Raw genomic sequence first — 26013 nt, 5'->3', positions numbered from 1 at the left:
AGACAACTCTCAAAAAGACCAAAAAAAATATATATTCTAATTTTTTATAATTGAAAATATCAAACTTGAATTTTAAGACCACGTATACGGCTCCGTGAACTTAGCTCAGTTGGTAAGGACAATGCATAATATATACAAGGTCTGGGGTTCGAACCCCGGACACCACAAAAAAAAAAACCACATATACCGAATAGGTGAATGTGTGAAAAACAACCTCATACATGGGGAGCAGGATTCCAAAGATTTGGGGGTCATTGCGTAATTTTGATATTTTCATCATGGACTCGAAATGCCTATAAATACCCTTCCCATTTACAAGAAAAAATGCAAGCTCTTCATACTGTGTTCTCATATAATATAATATAATGGCTGCTTTCCTTTTATTAATGTTCGTTTTTGCTAGTCAGGTGATTGGTGGATTCAATACAAAGCTACCACCTCCTGCATATGGAAGTACAATAACCATACTCAACATTGATGGAGGTGGTATTAAGGGAATTCTTCCTACGGTTGTTCTTGAGCATTTAGAAAAGGCTCTTCAGGTTAATGACCCACTCATTCATATAAAATCTGAACTTGTTTTAAATTTGTTGCTATACCAAAACTTGTTTTAAATTTTTACCCAAAAAATTGCTTTAGTCACACATTCATATTTGATTGATGTACCATAATATATATACGTGATAAACTCATATGATTAAATTTAAATTGTTTAGACACACTCAGATAGAAAAATGTAGAAATAGAAGAAGAAAAAAATTGTTTGTTATTATTATTATTATTATTATTATTATTATTATTATTATTATTATTGACAATTATTGTTATTAAAATTATTGGTTAATGTGTATTATTGCGTGTCCTTAAATACGTTGGGTTTGTTGTATTTTTGATCATATAAGAATTATCTCTCTGACTCGTTTATACTTTTTTATTTACTATGTGGTGGTTTTGTTTATTGAGAGTTCATTTCCAAGTTAAGTAAAATCTAATTAAGACTTATTTCATCTGAGATTTGAACCGTTCATCCTTATTTCAATTAAAGTTTGTTTGTCCTCGTGAGTTTAATTCAGTTTGTAGAAACAATGCATAATATATGCATTAATGTTCGGGGTTCAAACTATGGACACCTCAAAAAAAAAAAATTAAAGTTCGTTCATTAATTATTTCAATACAACTACTTAATTAGTTTTTTTGATTTGATTTATCAGAATGTGACAAAAGATGAAAACGCAGCATTGGCGGATTATTTTGATGTGATATCAGGGGCTAGCACAGGAGGACTCATTGCTGCTATGCTTGCTGCTCCTCATCCAAACGACCCTTCTCGCCCTGCACTTTATACTCCTGAAATCTTAAAATTCTACTTAGACTTTGGTCCTTCTATATTCAATCAAACTTCCGCTAGGTATTTCTTACTTTCTTATTAATAAAAAGAAATTGAAATTAAAGGAGGAAATTATTATTAATAAGAGTAACTTTTATACTAATCTTAATATATTTTGTTTTGTGACTAAAACAAAATACAGATGGTGGTTTAACCTTTCCGAGCGTCCAAAGTATGACGGGAAGTTCTTACATGATAAAGCACGTGAGATATTGCAAGAAACACGATTGCATGATACATTGACCAATGTTGTAATCCCAACCTACGATATCAAGAAAGTCAAACCAATTGTTTTTTCAAGCTTCAAGGTCCGCATATTAATTTACATATATGTATAATCTTAACTTTTTATTTACCATTAATGTTTGTTTTTTCTAAGCTTGAGTAGAATACTCTAACTCGTGGGTGTTAATTGTGAAACTTTTCTCATCATGGATTGCAGGTGGAGAAAGTTCCAGACCTAGATGCAAAATTGTCGGATATAGCCATTGGGACTTCAGCTGCACCAACCTTACTACCTCCTTATGGCTTTAAGAATGGTGATATTGAATTCAATTTAGTTGATGGTGCTCTAGTTGCAAGCAGTCCGGTAAGCTAATTATATATGTCTGAAAATTATTATTAGTAGGAAATTAACTAATGTATGGTTAAATATGGAGTCTTATATTTCTTTTGATAAATAGAAAGGGTCTTAACTCATACTTGATATTTTTTTGAAAGAAAAAAAAAAACTCATACTTGATACTCTTAATCTCAAGTAATAATGTTTATATATGATAAAGCAAATATTCAAAATAATATGTATGTTTAATTTCACACGATAAAAAATTGTATATGCAGGCATTGCTTGCAGTGAGTGAAGTGATAAAACTATTAGAGGAAAAGAATTCTGATTTCATTTCTGTGAATGAAAATCAACCTACCAAAATCCTCTTGTTATCATTAGGATGTGGAAGAGATGGAGAGGATAAGGGGGTTAATGCTACATATGCAACATCTTTTAGGGCATTAATAGAATGGCCACAACTGATACTTCCAGCTATTGCTGGTGCTGTTGGAGATATAAATGAATATCATCTTGAATCAATATTTCCAAGTCACCGGTCTTCAGACAATTACTACCTTCGAATTGAGGTACATTGATACATGCATGTATCTAGGTTATGCAATATAGAGTAATTTTTATTTGTATTGAAAAATTACTTTTCATAATTTATTTTATAATATGTTTGTTATATTTCAAATTTTAGAAATCGTAATAAATTGTCTTCAACAATGTAATAATCATTTTATAAAGTAAAAAGTACTATTTTTTAATGTCAATATATATATATATATATTGTTTCTCCACTTGATATAGTTTTTTGATTCACAAAAAAAACATATGATGTATATTATTTTTTAATAAAAACGTGTACTTAAAAACATAATTGTTGACAAAGATTTCTTTATGGTGATTATTTTATTTTATTTTATTTTGATATAATATAATGTGCAGGAGTATAATTTAGATCCATCCATAGGAGGCGATGATACTACCAAAGAAAACCTGGACAAACTTGTAAAGGCAGGAGAGGACTTATTGGAAGAAACTGTTAAGGTCATGGATGTTACTTCTTTTGTCCCATACGAAAAACCAACTGAGGGTACAAATGCTCAGGCTCTTGAAAGGTCTGTGCAATTTACTTACCATAATTTTTAGATTGATGTGATACACCATGCTAAAGGATTAAACCATATAGTAAATTAAATTGTTTTATTCCATTTCTATAGTAATGTCATGATGACCTTCATTGTTTATTGTTGTAAGTTAAATATTGTTTAGGTTAGGAAACTTTGTTTGTTTGTAACAAAGTTTAAAACTATGTACCTAGTGATGTGTACTTCCGTCATTACGATATATCTTTTCTTTTAAAAAATGTAAACAATGTTTTACACAAATTAAATTAACTTGTGTGTGTTGTTATTATTTTTCTTTTATCATTTAATTAATAGGAAATGTTAACTATGTGACAATTATATTTTATGAAGGTTGGCTGAAACTCTCTACAAGGAGAAGCAGTTGCGTTTGAAAACGAAATCAATGGAGAAAATAAAATCCATGGAGAAAATGGGACGACCATTTGTTGAAGCAGTTGTCTCTGGAATGAAATAAATGCCAAATGTGTCTATATATAATGAAGCATGCTTGTACTATATACGTTGCAAGTTCTCTATATGCATGATGTGAAATAAATAAAACAATGTATCTGTACCTTTCGTGTATTCGGTCTTGTTAGGTGTGTGGATGTGACTTTGTTTTTTTTAGAGAATAAGAGTTAAGGATTTGATAGCACTTTGTACTCCTTGTAATACTTTTGCTTATGAAAAGAATTTGGTCCTTTCCTCCTTTTGTTGAATTTTCCTTTCTTTTTTAATGAGTTGTAATAATTAATATATGGTGTGTGAGACCATATTTTTTCAGTTGTGTGACCACTATTTAGAAGCTGAAAAATGTGGTCATGAACTAAAATGTGCGTGACCACTATTTTCCCACTTAGTTAACCAAATAAATTATGGAAAAATAGTGGTCACACAACTAAACAAATGTGTTCACACATGCCATATAGAAGGTTTGACATTATCAGAAGCAACATAAGAAGCTTCAACATTAGGCGGTTTAGAGTCAACAACATCATCTATCACATTTTCAATTATCAACAAATTATAAAAAGTGGCAAAAATAAATTATCAATAACTTATCGAATGAATCAATGTTTTTTTTTTTTTTTGAAAAAGCGCCAAAATTCAAAAATTGGGCGCCAGCGACACTTAAGTACTGATAGCCCAACGACAATTAACAACCGTTGGCCCCCAATTGTTGTTAAGTGTCGTTACATTTACGTGTCAGACAAAACAAAAACATGGCAGAATATTTGAACAATGTAAATGAGTTAAAAGATGCATTGTTTGTTTGTTGACGACAAATGTGTGTAAAAACCTTCTAGAAATCTTTCTCCCATGATTTAAGATCAAGATTTTGCTTGAAATTTCGTACTTGAGGGTTTTTGGGTGGTAGAGGGAAAGAAAATGGTGAAATATGAGTGAGGTGGTAAAGGCTAGGCCTAATACTGGAAAGTACACGCAACGACTGTTAACTATCGCCAGTAGCGACTGATAGTTAACAAGTGTGACACCAAGCGGCAAGTACCCGCCGCCTGGGGTATTAACGCTTTTTTTAGGGTGTAAAAGAGCATTTTTCAAAGTTAGATGAACAAGAGGTATTTTATATTACAAGAGGTATTTTATATATTCTTACACTTTAACAAATATTTATTTACCATGTGTTTTGTTATTTATATTTTTTAAATTTTTGTGGCATTGTTATGAAATTTTAGTGAAGTTGTAGGTTAGAAATTTGAGAAATACTAACAACACACTCTCCATCACACATTTTTGAAAAACAGTTATTTATATCAATTAAATTTCGTTTATGAGAGAGAGAAAAGGAGAATGAGAGAGAGAAGTCATGAAACCATGGTAAGAGCAAAGCCAGTCATGAAACCTCTGAAACTCGTTTTATGAGAGGAAAAAAAAAGGAGAAATATGAAGATTAAAAGGTATAGAGGCTGTAGGATTGGAACCACCGCTTGACCTTATGGAAAATAGCATAAATATATGCAATACAAAGGTATTACATTTTCGATGAGCGCATAAAATAAGGACGGTGCACCATTTTTTTTATTGGAATTCAAATTGGAAAAGACTTAGAAGCCGGCCTTAGTTTTTTAAGTGAGAGAAACTTCAACTTCTCTCTAAGTTTTCCTTCTCTTCCGCTCATCGAGGAGGGGTGGTTTTAGGTCCTTCTTTGACCTAAAATCACCCCTCTGCATCTTTTTTCCCCTTTCGTTCGATCTAAATAAGTGATTTTCACAAATATCAGGTGTTTTCTTTTGTGTTTTTTTTTTTGTGATTTCGTCGTCTAAGTGCGACCTTGTGTTGTTCATCGTCTTGTGCGGCGTTGTTTGATTTGGCATCTTGTTGCGGTGTTCGTTGGTTCATATTGAAAGATCAACTTCAGTCAATCACATATTCAATCAATGATCTGGACGTCAACGTTGCAGATCCAGAAGCAAGAGTATTCTGGTGATTTAGATTATATCATACTATTTGTAGGCATTTTGACGTTGTATGCTATTAACTTGGGTGCTGGAAATTAAGTCACTCGCCTCCAACTCGCCATGGCCAGTCAAAGGCGAGCAATTCCAGTAACCAACAGAGATCACGCGCCACCAACTCGCAATGGTGAGTAGAAGGCGAGTATGTTCGCCATGGCGAGTGAAAGTACTCGCGAGGCGAGTTAAGGCGGTTTAAGCTTTTCACTGATGACGTGGCACAAACCCAATGGTGAAGGAACTTCAACTCGCCATGGCGAATGAAGAAGCTCGCGAGGCGAGTAGACACAGATTTAGAACTCTATAAATAGCCCATTCAATCATTTCTTTGGGAGTTAGTTTTTATCTTAGTTTTTCATAGTTTTCACTTGTAATATTTTTAAGAGAGAGAGATAGGGCTTGTGCTTTATAGAGTGAGAGTGATAGAAAGTGGATTCTTCATCTTTTGTTGAGAAATCACAAGTTGTAATGAATCTTTCTTCTTCAATTCATTCTTGCAAGGCTTCTATGACAATGAGTAGCTAAATCTCCTTTGTTGGGATTAGAGGTACTTGATCTTAGCTTAAACATGTAATCTTTTGATCTATAAATATATGGTTCTAGCATTTGATTTGGTATTGATGTTATTCTTGCACTTTAATGTTTATCTTTGATTTAATTGTGATTGAGAAATACTTTTGAATCTAGGTTTAGAATAACCATCTATCAAAACATAGGTTCTAGACATGGAATCGATGTTTTGATAATCACCTTGTGTATCCAAACCTAAAGCTTTCTTATCATTCAATAGATTGAGAAATCATCTATTGAACGATAAGATCGACTCTTGAATCATTCAATAGTTTGCGACATCGACAATTGAATGATACAATTGATTTCACAATATTGTTTGGACACGAATAGTGTTGTCGAGGGATACGTGATAATATCAAAGAAAAGCTAGAATCCATGTATGGTCATCAGGTTATTTGTGACGCTTGATCAAGGAACTCTAATCCTAACAAGTTTTACGCTCTATTACTCTCAACTTTTACTTTTTCAATTTAGTTACTAAAACAAACAAACAAATTATTTTTTAACTTAGAATGATATTTGGTGTCGAACGGTCCGTGATATCGCACTAGTCCCTGAGGAGACGATACAAATACTTACAATTGTTTGATGCAAAAATATTACATCATAACCCTTAAGAGTTTTGATGATAACAAGGTATTAAAAATTGTCAATTGGATATGCTAATATTTGTTCAAGTGTACAAGACTATAGACAAAAATTTGACATCTTAAAAAGGTCTTGGAAGAACAATAAAGAGCAAAGGAATCAACAAAAAGGGAAGCTTAAAGCATCTGAAGAAAACTGCTCATGAAGATAAAGCGCTCCTGAAGACAAAGTGCTCCTGAAGTGGTGACGTCATCTGAAACAAGTTCATCAGAAGCGAGTTCATCAGAAGCAAGTTTATCAGAAGCCAAAAATTACCAGAAGCTGCAATTCATCATGGGATGCAACTTAAGGCTTCAAAAGCTGTTTAATGGATTCAACCTCGTCTAAAGATTGCAGAAGACCGGAAAAGTGAAGCAACGACTATTTTGAAAGGATTTGAAGGCATTGGATATTTGTTCTTCAAAGAGCGTTGACAAAGTACTTTTGTGCGAAGTGTACAACCACTACCTCCACTACTCTGTTGTTGTCTCTGCTACAAGAGAAGAAAAACAGCTCTGCCTGCAACGATGTTCCTTCACAATGGGAATGCATTTGAAATTGATCTTTCTTAAGACAATAATCATATCAGGCAAAAGATCATTGGTGATTGATCAAAAGCTTCAAACGACTCTATTTTGAACGTACTGACAAGATGGTGATAGTAGGTTTTATCTCTGATGAATTATTTGATATTAGATTTGAAGAACCAAATGAAAAGAGTGATGAATAAAGATGGTCTTTGAAAAAATGAGAGAGAAATGAACCCAGTCAAGTTGTGTTTATAAACCTAGTCAAGATGGTCTTTTTTTTTTTCTTCTTCTTGAAAATGAACTAAATGTATAGGAGAATGAGAGAGAGAAGTCATGAAACCATGGTGAGAGCAAAGCCAGTCATGAAACCTCTGAAACTCGTTTTATGAGAGGAAAAAAAAGGAGAAATATGAAGATTAAAAGGTATAGAGGCTGTAGGATTGGAACCACCGCTTGACCTTATGAAAAATAGCATAAATATATGCAATACAAAGGTATTACATTTTCGATGAGCGCATAAAATGAGGACGGTGCACCATTTTTTTTTTATTGGAATTCAAATTGGCAAAGACTTAGAAGCCGGCCCTAGTTTTTTTAGTGAGAGAAACTTCAACTTCTCTCTAAGTTTTCCTTCTCTTTCGCTCATTGAGGAGGGGTGGTTTTAGGTCATTCTTTGACCTAAAATAATCCCTCTGCATCTTTTTTCCCCTTTCGTTCGATCTAAACAAATATCAGGTGTTTTCTTTTGTGTTTTTTTTTTTTTGTGATTTCGTCGTCTAAGTGCGACCTTGTGTTGTTCGTTGTCTTGTGCGGCGTTGTTTGATTTGGCATCTTGTTGCGGTGTTCGTTGGTTCATATTGAAAGATCAACTTCAGTCAATCACATATTCAATCAATGATCTGGACGTCAACGTTGCAGATCCAGAAGCAAGAGTATTCTGGTGATTTAGATTATATCATACTATTTTTAGGCATTTTGCCGTTGTATGCTATTAACTTGGGTGCTGTGAGTTTGTTCGCAGATTCATCCTTTACGTTTTTAGCAATCTTGATTCTGATGTATTCTATCGATTTGAATGAATGAATATCATTTTGTTTTTGTCAAAAAAAAAAAAATTGCCAAAGACTTTGGAGGGAAATGTTTTAGGGTTAACAATTTAGTAATTTATGCAGTACAGTTAGAGGGAAATTTTTAGGTTTAGATGTTGCTTTACCTAATACTCCCTCCGGTCTCAAATGTAAGAAACAAAAAAAATAAAATTGGTGGTCTCAAATATAAGAAAAAGTATAGTAAAATGAACCTATTAAATGTCACAATTCCAAATTTACCCTCATTAAACTCACTTCATCATTAAGGTCTTTACTACTCCAAGACAAGGGTAAAATTGAAAAAATATCACTTTTTATAATGACTTAAATGTGGTCAATCCACTTTCTTAATACATGTGTATTATTTTTTTGTTTCTTACATTTGATTCCAGATGAAATAAACTTAAGAATAAAGGATTTTCCTCCGTTAATGAACAACCCCAAAAGTTGTACATACATACTTCGAGATATTTTTGGTGCTATTGGAGATATAAATCAATATCACCTTGAATTAGTATTTCAAAGTCATCGGTCTTCTTACTATTACTACCTTAGAATTGAGGTGCACTAATTACATGTACGTACATAGCTAGGTAATTTTTATTTGGTAAAATTACAAAAGTCCCTTAACTTAATTTCAGGTAATAGTTTGGTTCTTTATCTTTTTTCATTTTAACTTGGTCATTTTTGTCCATCTTCATATACATTTTCAAGCTTCAAATTAAATATTCTTATGCAAACATAGACAAAGATTATAGATTTGAAGACTGAAAGACCATAAGAAAATAAAATCATGAATTTTAAGCTTAAAAATTCATATGTAAATGGATCGAAAGGACAAAATTGAAATGAAAAAAAGATAAATGACTAAACTGTTACCTAAAATAAAATTAAATGATTAAAAGTGTAATTTTACCTTTTTATTTTTATTGAAAAATTACTTTTCAAAATATATCGAATATTACGAAATAAAGGTTTCATGAATACAAAAAGTATAAGAAGTATTCAAGGAACAAAGCATGCATGTCTCCCATTTGCCGTGTACTTGATATAATTTTTTGACTCACAAAAACCCTATGATATATGCATTGAGAAAATATATTTAAAAATAATTTTAACATAATTTATGTTTGTTACAAAGAAACTATTTCTTTATATTTTTAAATCCACTTTAAAGAGTGTTTTTACTGGTAAAATATATTTACAAATTTTGAAATGTTGTAATTTATTATCTTTTACTAACATATTAAATTTATGTTTATTTTTTTGAGAGGAAATTTATATTTTAATTATTTATTCAGTGCAATTTTAATAAAATAAAATAAATTCAGTGCAATTTTAATAAAATAAAATAAATAACCAAACATCTCTGAAGTTAAAAGTAACTTTTAAAATAAATGAATAAACAACGATCATCAACCAACTTTAACTTATTTACAAGACTCATTTTTCTAACTTTATTCTAAAAGTGACTTTTATGTCTAAAATAAATCATGTCAAATGTAAATATAATTTCTAATAAGTGGCTTTTGAAGTCATCTCTTGAAGATGATTTTTTGTTAGAAGAATAAGATGGATCTTGTATGATATGTATGAACGACTTTTGAACCCTCGTCTTTTTTTAATTATTAGGACTAGATGATTGTAATTACGTGAATTGAGTACTCCTTATTGTTCTTCTAAGTAACTTAAGTATTCATTGTACTTCTCTCATTTTATTTGAAAAAAAAAAATAGTTTTTGCCGTTAAGAAAATATATGAAACCTTTAACGATAAATTGTCCTAAGTTTTTATGTATTCCCCCCCGCCTTTGACCACAATATCTTTCCCCATTAATCAAATTTACCAAACTACTGGTAGCCAATTGGTCACTCCATATATTCTGTTAAACCACGTGAAAACCATAATTGCTTGCAATTCTCTCTGTAAATCATTTTCTCAACGTGTTTCGCGCAAAATTTGTCTCTTTTTCATTAATATGCAAGATTCCTCCTTTTATTATTTTTTATACAATTCTCTCTACAACACATTTGTTATTTTCTTCCTACTATGTGTAACTATTTAATGACAAGAAATGCCGTGTGATTTTTTTAATGAAGCCTAAAAACAAAACTTAGTAATTTAATGAGTCTCAACATATTTAACTATGTATTGGCATTTGTTGCTGGATAGGCTTCCAACTAGATATTCTTTGCATAGGAGAGGTATATAAGTTGCAGGAGCTTACTAGCCACGTAATACACTACTGGCCACAGGAGAGGTATATATGTTGCATAGGAGAGATATTCTTGGCAAATACTAGTATATATACTATAAAAACACAAGAATAAATAACATGCAAGCATTTATATGGTTTTTGGTACCACTTTCTATCTTTGTTTGGTACCACAAGTATTTATATGTTTTGCTAAGCATGTTTAGCGTGGTATATGCCATATATGGAATCGGTAGTTGGCTGGTAGTAGTTGGCAATGATGATACATGAAATGGAAGGCGAGGGAGAGAGTATGCCATTTAATTTGGTTACGAGTTGTTTGGAAATTTGGTTAATGAGGTATGGTATTGTGTTTAAAGGCGGAAATACATATAGACAGGGGCGGTTCCCTTCATGATGATGGGGTAGCCCTTGCTACCCCAAAAGAAAAAATATTCATGAATTGGTTGGTATATATTTATATTTAGCTACCCCAAATAATAAATATTGAGCTACCCCAAGCAAGTTTGGTTGCCGAAAATTAACATAAATAAGAAAGTGAAAAAGTACTACATCATTGATAGATTTATTTATATTGGTTTGTTAGTTTTAGTCAGAAAAAATTTCAACAACGATAGTGAGAAACAAATTAAATAGATAATAAGTTCTTACAAATAACCTATTGTTTACATTGAAAAGACATTAGTAATCTTTTATTAAACAATCAATTATGGATAAAATTGACTTCTTAAAACATGTTTTGTCCAGAATTATTGTGATTTTTTTTTTATGAATCAATTAAGTTTCAAATTAAATTTATTTTTAGTATCTACAACACTCGCAATTTTAAAGTTAAGTTCCTAACATTTTGTTTAATTTTAGTCCTTAATTTATTGTTATAGAGATTAATGCAAGACTAAAAACACATTTTCTTTTTTGTAAAATTATAAAAAGATGAGACAAAAATTGAATAAAATTTTTGTAAGGATTAAACCTATAAAATTATAATTTATGAGACAAAAAATGTATTTTATCCATAAATTTCATATGCTGGTTTTAAAAATAATTTTTTTTGTTTATGGCCCCCCGCGTAGAATTTTCTCTAGCTTCGCCGCTGCATATAGAAGTATTTCTTCCATTTTAAAATGAATGCCTTGTTAAAAAAAAAACGTTTTAAAATGAGATCATATATTCACTATAAAATGCTTGGTAAATTTGGTTACAACCCCCTCTATTTCTAACCTCCTTTCTATAAAATGTTTTAGAATGATTTTGATCCCCACTATACAGTGTTATGTCAAATATGAACATCTTAATAATAATGGTCTAATGGTGGATCATTTCTGATTTTGTGGGAAAAAATTATTTAGTAATAAAAAATAAGAGCATATGTAACCTTATTAGAATTTAGGCTTAAATATGCATTTCATCCCTGTAATTATAGGCCATTTGATTTTTCATCCCTGAGCTTGTATCCTCCCATTTTGCCCCTGTAAAAATTAATCATTTGAAAATTCGTCAAAATCACGTTTTTCTATGAGGTGGAGAGTCATTAGTCCTTGATGACTTCATACCCACGTGAAAGGACAATAATACCCCTATCTTCTTCCTCACCCTCAATTAATTTTCTCAGCAAGAACAATCCAAAACTCCATTAATGTTCTCAAGCAAGAACAATCCAAAAGTAGTATATCAAACAATAAAAAAGAAAGATGAATAGATTTATTAATAAAACGTAACATAACAAATATGGAACAAATTTAAAAAAAGAAAACAAATGGTAATCAAAAGAGCAATTTAGTGAAAACAATATGAGGAAGATTAATTGCCGAAAAAATGGAAGGAAGTTGAAAACAGATCTGAACCCTTAAATTCAAAGGTTGCTGCTTCTTCTTCTTACTTCTCACAGTAAAATCAAATTCTTCTCATTCAACACAAATACTCCAATAAAACAATATCCAATTTTTAGCAAATCAACAATTAATTAGCAAGATCATCTTCCCTCTTCTTCTTTCTCCTCACGTCTTTGTCATCTTTTTATCATCTTCTTCTTCTAAAAAATTCCAAAAACCTAAAAATTGGTTCAAATTAACACAAACCAATCTTGTTTCTTCCTCACCATCAACAACAAATAAAGGTGAGAGAGATTTTTCACCATTGAATTCACTGTTCTTCGTTACCCTTTTTCACCATTTTCTACAATTTGTTTTGCGAATCTGCTTCTGCCTGCGGGTTCTCACACGAACCACCACCACCACGATGTTCACCTGACAGCCACTTGCCATCATGATCGTCGTCTCCATCTTCGTCCTCCTAGCACAGATCTGAATTAGCTTCTTTTCACGTTGTTCGATTGTTTTTCTGGTTTGGAGTTGAGGAGATATGTTAATCTTTAAGGTTGTTGGGTTTGATAATTCATCAAGAGTGTTTCATAGAGGTTGGTTCTGGAAGATTCAACAGGAAAAATATAGAACGAGAGAGGGAACCTGGGTTTTGGTCTTCCGGAGAGAAATGAAGAAAGGGGTAAAATGGTAATTTCACACATGTCTGATCTCATTAAGGGCATAAAGGTCCATTCAAGTGTAATTTTCTGACTCATCCTCATCTTAACCCAGTTATCGTGTGCCACATCGCTAATCACTATCCACGTCAGCAAAAAAATGTAATTAGGACGAATTTTCAAATGATTAATTTTTACAGGGGTAAAATGGGAGGATTAGTAAGCTCATGGATGAAAAATCAAAGGGCCTATAATTGTAGGGATGAAATGCATATTTAAGCTTAAAATTTACTATAAAAATCTTAAGGTCCACGTTTTGACCAAGTCCATATGCCTTTTACAATGTCAAAGACTTCTTTTTGTTAAATTTCAATTAAAGAGCACGTGTTTATAAATTCTAGTTCAATTGACAAAGTTATCGATATAATTAAATTAGACGTCGTGATTAAAGTTCAAGCTCCAACTTCTTCATGTATATTTAAATTTTCAATGACTATTGTAATTTTATCTATTCATACAAAGTTTCAAATTAAAGCGCATAGTCGAGAGAGTACACACAATAATAGCTGACAAGTAAAGATTGTGGATTTGAACCAAATCCCAGCATATCAAGCAAGCGTTTCTACACCCTCCTGTCAATTTTTTTTATTTTTTTGCTATAATCTCTTATCATCTTAGATGTATTAATATTTATGATATGCTGTCAATTGTCTTTTTCTTTATATATATGTGTGTGTGTTTTTGTATGTATATGTATAACCAACTTAATTTTTAGAACACATCTCCACGTTGTATTTAAATATTATAGAGGTGATCGTATACTATTAGATGTTGGACAAGTCATAATTAGCATGTCTCAAAATCATCATAATCACACATTTGGGACATCCATGACCATTCAATTAAGGTAAAAAAGATCAAGGCCGGTGAAGCTCTTGCGTAAGGTGAACTACTGCACCGGGCTTCAAATTTTGAGGGTCATAATATCACTAAAAACATTAAATAGAAATGTTTAAGAGTTCAAATTTTCATAATTTTTTTGCCTAAAAAAGTCCAAATTTAAATAATATTTAAAATTTGTCCTCGCGAGTTTAACTCAGTTGGTAGGAACAATGCATAATATATGTAAGGTTTGAGGTTCAAAACTCAGCCACCACCAAATAATAATGATGATGATGATGATGATAATATTTTAAATTTAAATAAAATTATGAATTTAATATTTAAAATTATTGAAATCTTAAAAAATTGATATATATAGAAATTAGGACGGACCCAAAATAATTTACAATTTTACTTTTTAATATAATATTAACTACTTTTTTTTTTCTTCCCAATTATAACTTTAATTAATATTATTTCCATCACTCTCAATTCAATATATTCTACTTTGCATTTATGATAATGGAAATGCACCAATACTTATACTCAAAACTATTTTTTTCTCTTTTTAACATTATACTTTTTCTTAATACATGTGAAATGAATAAAATGTTCACTTATAATGGAACGGTATGAGTATTTTATAATTCAAAAAATCGAACCTGAATCTTCAAATTTTAATCTAATGACCGCCGATCCCGAACACGTGAATGTGTAGAAGACAGATTGCAGGGAGCTGATTCTAAAGATTTGGGGTAATTGCGTAATTTGAATATTGTCATCATGGACACAAAATGCCTATAAATACCCTTGACATGGAATGTAGAATGCAAGCCCTTTGAATTGTGTTCTCTTAAAGCATTAATAATTGGTACACAATATACAATGGGGGCTTTACTTTTATTTCTGTTTGTTTTTGCTAATCAGGTGATTGGTGGATTCAATAAAAAACTACCACCGCCGTCGTATGGAGATACAATAAGCATTCTTAGTATTGATGGAGGTGGTATTAAAGGAATTCTTCCTACGGTTGTTCTTGAGGACTTGGAACAGGCTCTTCAGGTCAATGACCCACTCATTCATATAAAAATTAAACTCATTTCTCTTATACTATAACTAATTAACAAACTTTTCTCTAGTTAATTGTATTTAGTTTTTATTTGATTTTAATTATTTGATACAATTTTCGATTTTCGATACATGAATTGGGTGTCCTGGTCTCCTTAATTAGAAATCAAGAATACAGTTGTATGATACTATATAACAGAAAGAGATGGAAATAGGTCAGATCGGTCTACAGGGGTCTACGATCAAACATACGATAGGTCAGATCAAACTTTTTTCTTAAATAGAAAAGACATATCTTTTTAGAAGCCTATTGAACTTAAAAGGTCAAACCACATGCCATTGAAAAATCCTCATAGGTCTATTAAGTCGGCCTATTTAATTAAATATGAATATTATTATTATTATTATATTTTATACTTTTAATTAAATTATAAATTTGTTAACCTTAGGAACTTATAAATAACTAATTTGGTCCCTGCATGTTTATTTGATCCTCAAATATGTCTTTAGATAACCAATTTAATTTTCGAATATGTTTTTCGTTGATAGATTAAGTCTATAAAATTACAAGCAAAAAAGAAACCGCAAATGTCTTTTGCAATTTCAGTAATATATATGTATCACTTCTCTCTTTCCATTAAACAGGGTTAAAAAATGTATATGCAGACGTTTATTGATAAGTTGGTAGGTCCAAATCACTACTTTCAAAATTATAATTCATAGATGTATTATTGATTAGTCTTTGATTGAAAAAAAATCGTTCAATTACTTAATTTATAATTTTTTTATGGAATATTTATATGTACATTAAGAAGGAAATGTTGTAAGTGATCATGTTTGGTATCATAAATACTTTTTGGACCTTCTACCGCAATGTTAAATGGTCATTTAAACACTTTTTAACAAAGTTGAATGAAAAAGAGGATTAACATGTTACAATAAAAAAATAAAGGACTAATCACTTATACTGACACAAATGATCATTTTAAAACTAAAAGAACTAAAAATATTAATCTGATAGGAACATTAAACTTAAAGATCCATTGTGGTATTTATCCTAAAATATTTCTTCGACTTTTAATCATCATAAATTCACAATATTTTTCATCCATAGTTTTGGTCTTTGGTTCTAAATAACCTATGTGCGCCCTTTGAATATTTGGGTTTCTTTTTTTCTATTTTTCTTGTTTGTTTAGAATATGATAAACATGTTCCCTAAAAAAGTTTATTTTTTTAACAATGATTAAATATGAACTTTTTTATAGGGAATTAAATATGAACTTGTAAACGGAAATATGGATTTAAAAATTGAATTTTGACCTTATATTTTGTAGAGACTTCCATCATAGGACTTAAATATACTATATGCAAAGTTTAGTAGTATTGTGATAAAGAATTGATTTATTTTGATTCTATAAGAGTTAAAATCATTGATGAAAAATATTGTGATCAAAGTTAAAATTTTAATTTTCTTTTATAAAGATTAAAAATCAGTTTTTATAGGACTAAAATATATTTAACTATATTTTATTACTTATTTGTTAGCGGTTAGTAGTACCACCCACAAAGAAAGAGCTTCCTAATTATTTTTTTGTTGACATTTTGATTTGATTGGTCAGATTGTGTCAAATGATAAAAACGCAGCATTGGCTGATTATTTTGATGTGATAGCGGGGACCAGCACAGGAGGAATCATTGCTACCATGCTTGCTGCTCCCAACCCAAATGACACTTCTCGTCCTGCATTTACCACTCCAGAAATTTTAGAATTCTACCTAAAATATGGTCCTTCAATATTCAATCAAACTTCTGCTAGGTATTTAATATGGTCCAACCCAATCTGCTATTATTGACAACCACTTCTCACGGTTATTTGCATTCATTGAAGGGAGCACGTACTTTTCTTTTTTAAATTGCCAGCAACGTCAAATGTTTGTCTAAAATATGTTAAATGTGATTGAAGTATTATATGATCATATTTTTTGAAGTTATTTCTAAAATATTTTAGTGTCCATAATTTTTATTTTTAAAAAGTAAGTTCTCTCGTCCACTCCCTTCTCAAACCGACAAATCCTCCATCCAAACACATCTAAAAATATTCAAACAATCTTTTTAATATATCCTCTCTCTTGTTTGCGAAAAAATGCAGTGGTTGGACTGAAGATTCCCCCCGACCGAAGTATGACGGAATATTCTTACGTGATAAAGTAGGTGAGATATTACAAGAAACAAGATTACATGACACATTGACCAATCTTGTAATCACAAGCTTCGACATCCTGAAACTTCACCCAATTGTTTTCTCAACGTTTAAGGTCAGCATATATTTATTGGTCATGTTATTAATATGTACTTTTTTGACACTTTAATAATTCAAAAAATAAACAATTTATAAAAATTATGTAGAAATCAAAGTAATCAACTGAGAAAAGTGAAAGCTTATAATTAGATAATTTATTCTATTTTTTTTCTTACCATTGTTTATGAAATGTCTGATTTTGTCCATATGCATGCAGAAGGACGTTCCTGGCCTAGATGCAAAATTGGCAGATATATGTATTGGTACTTCAGCTGCACCAAGTCAACTACCACCATATCAATTTCTAAATGGTTTTAATATATTCAATTTAGTTGATGGTTTTGTCACTGCAGCTAATCCGGTAAGCTAATTCTATTTATGTGTGACAATTATTAAAATTAATTAGTAGGAATATAATGGTTAGAAATACAATCAATTGAAGAGTCTTGTTAACTTATGATGTTAAGATTAGAAAAATAAGATCGAAACCAACTTTTGATGATCTCCTTATTTATTATTATTATTATTATTAGGAGAATGTTTTTTTAAGAATATTATTAGAAAAATGTTAAACAGTGTCCCATGGACATTAATTAGTTAAACATCAAAAGAAATAAATTTTATGATAAAGTTATGTACGTAATTATTATTGATTAAAAGTGACGGTTTATATTTTCAAGATAGAAATTCCATTTTTAGATTCCATAATCAATGTCCAAAGCACCTTAAACTTTTCACATTTGCATTACAATCAATTTTGAGAGACTTTAGGCTTTCTATTTTGCTAGAGTAGTACTCCCTCCCTACCATAATATTTAACACAGTTGATTCTGTCACGGATGTCAAATACACAATTTTGAACTTAAATATCTTTAATAATCTAATAGAAAAATTATGAAAATTTAATATTTTAAAAATATCTATCGAGACGAATCCAACAACATCTTATATGCTATTTTTTGTTTTTATATATTAGTAGAAAAATAGATCTCAAAACATGTTATGTGAACAATATACATTTTTAAATTGGGTTATTTAAAATGGACCGGAGGGAGTAATTAATAGATTCATTTCTTAAAAATAAAAATAAAAAACTTTTAGGCCGTAATACTAAATGTTTTTTAGGCCTACACTTAGTGGTTTACGATTTTTGTTGTTGTTGTTAAATAGTAATTTTTTTCAAGAGTCCAAACTTAACATAATGAGAAACAATCTACGCAACCATCATCTATACAACACTCATACGAGCCATGTCGAAACAACTCAGACAAATATTTGAAATATTTTTTCTCTCTCTTTATTCCACACATCGTAGATACAAGAGTTAAATATGTGTTGAGAAATGTTAATCAATTAGAGGTTTATAGAAATTAAAGTTGATTACAACATTTTTAAATTTTTGATAGTAGATGAATAAATAAAGATCAAATACTCTGGTATCTTGTTTTATAACTTTTTTCAATGAAATAAATTGCTTAATTTATATGTTTACATATGTATTTTGATTTTCATTTTAGACCCTCTATAAATAAATTACTATATATGTGGTGGTGTCAGTGTCGTAAATATTTTATATTAATGGTGTCGACGTGTCCGTATTAATGTCGTGTCAGGTGTCCGTGCATCATAGGAGATTACACCATATCATCAACTAAAAAGTTGGACTAAAAACAACACCATACAAAACCTTAAGTACATTGAGAGGCCAAGATGACAATTAAGGCCAATGAACACCAAAGTCCAAACTGTTGCTCTAAATAAACCTAATTAACTGAAACACCAAATCATACATCGTAGATACAAAAAGAGCCTCTAACATAAGGACAAACTTTAAGATTTGAACACATTTAATATTAACCAACTCTGAGAAGAACTATTTGCCTCATTTGATAAAAAATCAATCAACCCATATGATGTGAATTGGATGAAAATAATCACGCCAATAACATACTTGATGTGTGGAACAAGGAATAATCAAGCAACCAAAACAAACAATTATAAACACAAGTCAAAAGTAGAAAACAGCGAGAGAAAAGAAGAGAGAACACAAAAGAATTTGTTGACCTAGTTCGGTCCAAATTGACCTAGTATGAGGGAGAGAGCGGCCATCCGTTTCACTATATGATGAGTAACGTTACAAAAAGAGATGTCAATGAGTTACAAGAATAAGTCTCCCGTCTAATTCTACCCAAAGCCCCAATCTCTTCCCGTAACCAAGAGACTCAATCCTAATAGTGTTTCCCAAGGTGAATCAACCCTCAAACCGTAGTGTTTGTTCCAAAGAGACAAACTCTTTACAAACCCTAGTTTTGTTGTTGTCTTTCTAAACCCTTGTTTCAGCCCCCTCTATCTCAAGGTTTACACTGATACAATGCCTATATTTATAGTAAAAGTAACTCCCATAAAATTGTAACAAATCTGGCCCAAAAATATGTTTCTAAAAAAAAACTGTTACGCAAAATCGGGCGCCGATTTTTCCAGAACAAGAAGCCTCCCAAAGGCAGCCAAAATCGGGCCCCAAACTCCAGAAATCGGGCGCCGATTTTGGGTCTTCCAGCAAACATGATTTTGCACTTCAAACTCCAATATTGAATCACTTCTACAACACCATGCAAAGTAAATACAAAGTACAATGTGCCTTGCTAAAAAAGGCAATTACTAGCATTGCCCCCTAAATATAAAAAGGTCTTGATAACAAGTATCTTTAAGATAAGATACTTGTTAAGGTTTTTAAAATAAAAATAATTGGTAAGTTTTATGTAGAAAAAAAAATACTTTTTTAAGTTTAAATGTGTGGATTTCTTCTTTATAATTTTTAGCAAGTTTCTTAAAAGCATTTGTTAACATTTTCCATATAAAAATGCACTCATACCACCCAATACACTAGTCACACATCAAGGACTAGTTAATCTTTTAGAAGCCTTGTTTATAGCATATTGAAGAATGTTAACAAGTACTCTAAAACAGAAGTTATGAAATCAAAGATAGAAATGTCATATTTATTTATTCTTTAAAAGTTTAAAAAATGTCATTTAAAATATTTATTTTAAGTTATGTTCCCCTTGTTTTAAAACACTTGTTAGCAAGACGATTCATTTTATTTTTCTTATCAATGGAATGAATTACACATTCTTTGAAATTTCACACAATGGAAAATTGTATGTTCAGGCATTGGTTGCGGTGAGTGAAGTGATACAAGAATTGAATGAGAAGAATTCCAATTTCATTCCTGTGACGGCAAACAAGCCAACCAAAATCGTGTTGTTGTCAATAGGAACCGGAAGAAATGGGGAAACTCAAGGGGTTGATGCTAATATTGCACGATTCATTTCGGCTAATAATTGGATAAAAGTTATGTCTGCAGGTCTTGCTATGTCTGCTCAACACATGAATGAATATCACCTCAAAGCAGTGTTTCCTGATCTCCCATCTTCTGATAATTACCACCTTCGAATTGAGGTACATATAACTGCACCTATAGGTTGTTGTATTTAGAGTGAGTTTGCCTATAGCTTTTTTATTTTATTTAAAGAAAACATTTACTTTTAACATATATTTGGTTTAACTGCACCTATATACTTGATTTTTACAATTAAATTTAGGGTTAATATATGTTTGTCTCCTGCAGTATTAGCTAGTAAAAAAAAAATTCAACCTTGTAATATGAACATTCTTTGATTTTGGACCCTCCGGACATATGACTCAACATTTATGCTGACGTGCACGCTAAGTCACCTATAATTGTGTAACTATGATGAGTTGGCACGTTGGCTAGGCATTTTTAATTCTTTTAGTTTAATTTTAATCACTTTATCTTTAACTCAATTTTAATCATATATTAACCCTTTTAGGTGAATGAATCAAAATATAAATCATGTTACCTTCAACGCAATTTTAATCATGATCAATTTCACAAAAATTTATTCACCATAAAATTTTCTTACCGTAGAACCAAGTGGATGAGTTGAGGTTTGAATCTCGGTCATAACGTCCGACCTAACAATTTCAACATTTTTGTCAGTTGAACTAAAAATTGTGGACTAATGATATTTTTTATAGTAAATTTTGTTTAACAAGATGATAACCTTTTTATAAAGTAAAGAGTGTTTTTCACAATTATAACTAACTTGAAATGAATTTAAATTCATATGCAATTTATAAATATATATATATATATATATATATATATATATATATATTATAATATTAAAATCAATTTTTATTGATAAAAAGGCACACTGATTATAGTAGAATATAAGAAGACACAAAACCACTACTAAATACTCTCTTCGGTCCTATTTATAAGAAAACTTTTGACTATTTTAATTCATTGCATAAATTATGTATTTGGTCTATATTTTTGACAAGATACATTAATTACACAATGAATCTAAAAAGTCACTTTTTTCTTATAAATATGACCGGAGGGAGTATTATTTTTTGTGGTTATAATTCAGAATATTAATTAGTTATAATAAGTAGATTTATGTTATTATTAAAAAAAGTAGATTTAATTATAGGAAAATAAAATGCTCATTTTAAATAAATTTTTAGCATGTTCTTTAAATTAATAAGTAAATGAGTTGATTTTGAATAATAATTATTTTTGCAAACTAAACTTTATTAATAGGTAACTGAGTTGTCTAAAAATTAATATGGTACACTAAATCTTTACAATTAAAATAACTAAACTTTATTTAGCAAAAAAAGTCGGCGAAATAAAATTCATTTTTTCTGAATTTTTACTATTCATGATAGAGAAAATTTATTATTTTTAATGATAAAATGTAAAAGAATTTAGGCAAAATTACTCCAGAGGTCCTTAATCTTATTTATTTATAACATTTTAGTCTTTTATCTTTATTTTATGTCTCATTCAAAGCTTTTATCTTATTTATTTGTAACACTCGAGTCCTTTATCTTATTTTTTTGTCCCGCTAAATCCTTTATTTGTTAAAACACGTACAAGTTGGGATGAGAATAGGCTTGGCCAAGCTAGGCTTTGCAAGGCCTGAGTCTGGCCTGCGGCCTGTCATAGGCTTACTTTCTAGGCTTAAGCCTGACCTTCTGAAAATCTGATACGGTCTGCTAGCCTGTTTAAAAACCTATTTCATATGAAAATCTTTAAATAAGCAATGTGATCTAAGTTTAAATAGACTAGCGAACCAATATATCAATTAGATTAAACTCTATTTTGATAATTAGCACGAGTTTTTAGAGAATTTGACTATATATTGTATCATATAACAATTGTAGGTTGTAATAATACGTTTAAATATGCAAAAAATTAATTTGTAGTAATAAGCTTAAATTACTGAAAAAGTTATCAAATTTTTATTTTAATTCAAAGTACAAAATATAATATAATAATAAGAAATAATATTGATATTTACTTAATTAGGGTTTAATAGGCCTAAGAGACTTTTTGAATGGTCTAGCCTTTTAAGCTAAATAGACTTCTAAAAAAGCCTAGGCCTTATCTATTTAAGAAAAAAGTCTGACCTGGCCTGATCTGTCGTAGGCTAGGCTGTAGGCTCCTGTAGGCCGACCTAATCTATTCTCATCCCTACGTACAAGTTAGTCATTTATTTATTTATTTTATTAAAAAAGCGTTGAGGTGGTTGCCACGTATGGTTGTTAGTAATAGTTTTTATTATAAATAATTTTTATCGTTAAAAAGACTCATAAAAATAGTTTTTATTAATTTTCATCTTCTTTTTCATATGTTCATCATCCTCACCATCATCATATTTTTCTTCAAATCCATAAAATTCAAATCAAATCAAAACACTAGAAAATATCAACCCTAATAATCATATAATGTTTATTTTAATGAAAAAAGTACTAACTTGCAAACATTTAGATATAAATGATTTGAACTTGACAAAAAAAAGATAAAGGACTCAACTGTTACAAATAAATGAGATAAAAGACCCATGCATTAATTTTACCAAAAGTTTAATATGATTCTTATAAGCAATGAAATGATGCTTTTTCTTATGATGCCATATTTTCCTAAATATAAAAGTTGAAAAATATCTTTTTATTTCATAAAAATTGATCGTTAATTTATAGCTTTAGAAAACAATAGAACCAATACACCTCAATTTACGAGTGTGCAGTAGAAATCCAATAACTATATCTCTGAGAAATTGCGCTCTTTGCATCTTTCGTCCCATCGAGGAAATACCCTTTTTGCTCCTCTCTCGTTGGTGGAGTGGCTTTTGCTCCTCAAACTCTTCAAAAGAAAGCCATCCTTACAGCTTAGAAATCTAATATTGTTGTTTCCTTTAGTAGCGGAAATGTCAACATCTACTATTCCATCAAAGAGCCTATTTGTCGTAAGCCCTTCTAGTTCATATACATCAGCCAATATCAAATTGTCTGTTGTACCTCGAGAATGGTATGTTACGTGCTATCATTCATATCTTAGGGCTGTTCAATTGATCGATCCAAGTCCAATCTGCCTCTCTTTAAGAAGGAGGTCAAGCAGTACTTGTTTAACCTTGGGAGTTCTTCTAAAGCTATGTCAAGAATGGGTTTGTGCCGAAGGTGTTGAGCGATCTACTCTACACAGGTGTGGGCTTACGGGGTTAGAGCTCATAAAGCCTTATTTCATTCAAAAATAAGGCCTTGGTCGTTACTTTTCCGAGTCGGGTTCAATAATGGATAAGTGGAAGTCATTAAAAAGAGATATTTCTCTTCGCACTTAAGATCAAGAGGAGGGGTAGCTTGCCATGCTGGCCTATATAAAAATAAATTCTTCATTATTATAGAATCTTTTATAAAAATATTTATCTAAAGATTTTTTTTCATATTTATTTGAGAATTATAAAACCATGTAATTATTTAGGGTCATAGTGCGTTCTCTCTCTCTCTTTCTCTCTTTTTTTAGTACAAGGGTCATAGTGCTTCTCCACTTAATAGGAGTATAATTTTTTGCTTAACATAAATCCTATTTCATAATTCTTAATATAAGTATGTTTTAAGAAAATAATTTTTTTTTTTTCAATTACCATTGAGAGTATATATGCATGGCTCACAAGTTCACATTCAACGTAACTGACGAAAAAGTAAGTTAGTGTTCAATAATTATTGTCATTTCATCTATCTAAAAAAATAAGATACATGGTTTGCCCGGATTTCATTCTGGAGAATTTTTTTTAGTGACTATTGTGGTGATTATTTTATCTCATAATGTGCAGGAGTATAACTTGGACCCGTCCATGGGCGCTGATAATGTTACCATAGAAAGCATGGAAAATCTGATACAGGCAGGAAAGGACTTACTTGAACAAAATGTTAAGGTCATAGATATAAATTCCTTTCTCCCACTCGAAAAACCAAGTGAGGGTACAAATGCTGAGGCTCTTGAAAGGTTTGTGCACTTTAACTAAAATTATATTGATATTTATTTGATATGATACACCGTGGTAAAGGATTAAATCATACATAGTAATTATGTGATGACATTTTTGAAGGTTGGCTGAAACTCTATACAATGAAAAGCAGCTGCGTTTGAAAAGGAAATCGATGGAAAAAACAGGAGGATCATTTACTGAAGCTATTGCATCCCCTTTTCTAATGTCTGGAATGAAATAGATGACAAGTGCATATATGTGCATGCATTTATAAGTACGTAGGCTTGTACTATGTTGCAAGTTCTCTATGCATGGTTTGAAATAAATTAAACAATGGATCTGTGTTTGTATAATGAGTGTTTCTAGTTTTCTTTTCAATTGTATTATGTCTTGGCGTGATTTTGTTTTACTTGGTATTCCTTGTAATACTTTTGCTTATATAAAAATGAATTTGGTCCTTTCCTTTATATTTTTTCTTTGTAATCCTTTACCTTGAGTGCCTTGTATAATTAAATTGTTCTCTTATTTTATATAGAGGAGGGAACACCACCAGATTTCTCCAAGAGCCACTATGCATAGAGTTACACTACCTAATAATTCGGTGTAAATCCAATCGATAAATTTTAAAAAAATATTTTTTTTTTGAAAATTCGGTATTCGATCTAAGAATCGACTAATCCGAAGGGACCGATCCTACCGCCCACTTATGGGGGCCCCGTTTAAAGCCAGAACAAATTCTGTATGGACTTAGCCCACTGAAATTGATATCAGAGGGAATCGAACCTGAAATCTTTGGAGGAGAAAAATTAGAAAAACTTATTAAGTAGAATTCGACAATTATATGTAATCGAATAGTTGAAAATATTACTAGTTATAGTTTTTTTTTTTTTTTTTAAAAGTTTATTGTATGTTAAAATCAAAGTATTTTTTTTTAACAAATCAAAATGAAATATATTACTCAAAATAGAATTGATTCACCCCGCACAAGATGTGCTAACGTGATAAATCATCCAAAGTCTGATACAAACAACATGCCCTTAACAAAGTATCAAGCACTTTTGACATTTTATAAATTATTCAGTAGAATTCGACAATTATATGTAATCGAATAGTTGAAAATATTACTAGTTATAGTTTTTCTTTTATTAAAGTTTATTGTATGTTCAAATCAAAGTTATTAGATGAAGCATCAAGCACTTTTGACATTTTTTTTTTTTTTTAGCAACACTTTTGACATTTTATAAACTTATAATTAATTTACTTTATGGGGTGGGCCGTGATATTTGATAGAGATAGAACAAGTAGTATATGAGATAGTACAAGATCCGGTGACAACCAGTGGCAGAGCCA

The 26013-nt window shown here is 30.6% G+C and overlaps 2 protein-coding genes across 2 annotated transcripts; both read left to right on the top strand.

The window, feature by feature from the left end:
* The first annotated feature begins 312 nt into the window (after positions 1-312).
* LOC25500071 (patatin-like protein 2) lies at positions 313-3779 on the top strand. The gene is made up of 7 exons (XM_013588391.3): positions 313-542; positions 1212-1408; positions 1530-1695; positions 1830-1976; positions 2228-2521; positions 2886-3058; positions 3419-3779. Exons 1-7 carry the CDS (start codon positions 366-368, stop codon positions 3540-3542), a joined length of 1278 nt encoding a protein of 425 aa, XP_013443845.2. The 5' UTR covers positions 313-365; the 3' UTR covers positions 3543-3779.
* Positions 3780-14778: 10999 nt separating this feature from the next.
* LOC25500069 (patatin-like protein 4) lies at positions 14779-25130 on the top strand. Its single transcript, XM_013588389.3, has 7 exons — positions 14779-14997; positions 16623-16819; positions 17153-17318; positions 17520-17663; positions 20471-20761; positions 24508-24680; positions 24784-25130. Exons 1-7 carry the CDS (start codon positions 14821-14823, stop codon positions 24902-24904), a joined length of 1269 nt encoding a protein of 422 aa, XP_013443843.1. The 5' UTR covers positions 14779-14820; the 3' UTR covers positions 24905-25130.
* The last annotated feature ends 883 nt before the right edge of the window (positions 25131-26013 follow it).

This window comes from Medicago truncatula, chromosome 8 (genome assembly GCF_003473485.1).
Source record: "Medicago truncatula cultivar Jemalong A17 chromosome 8, MtrunA17r5.0-ANR, whole genome shotgun sequence".
Taxonomy (NCBI): Eukaryota; Viridiplantae; Streptophyta; class Magnoliopsida; order Fabales; family Fabaceae; genus Medicago; species Medicago truncatula.
This window is presented reverse-complemented; position numbering and strand designations above follow the sequence as displayed.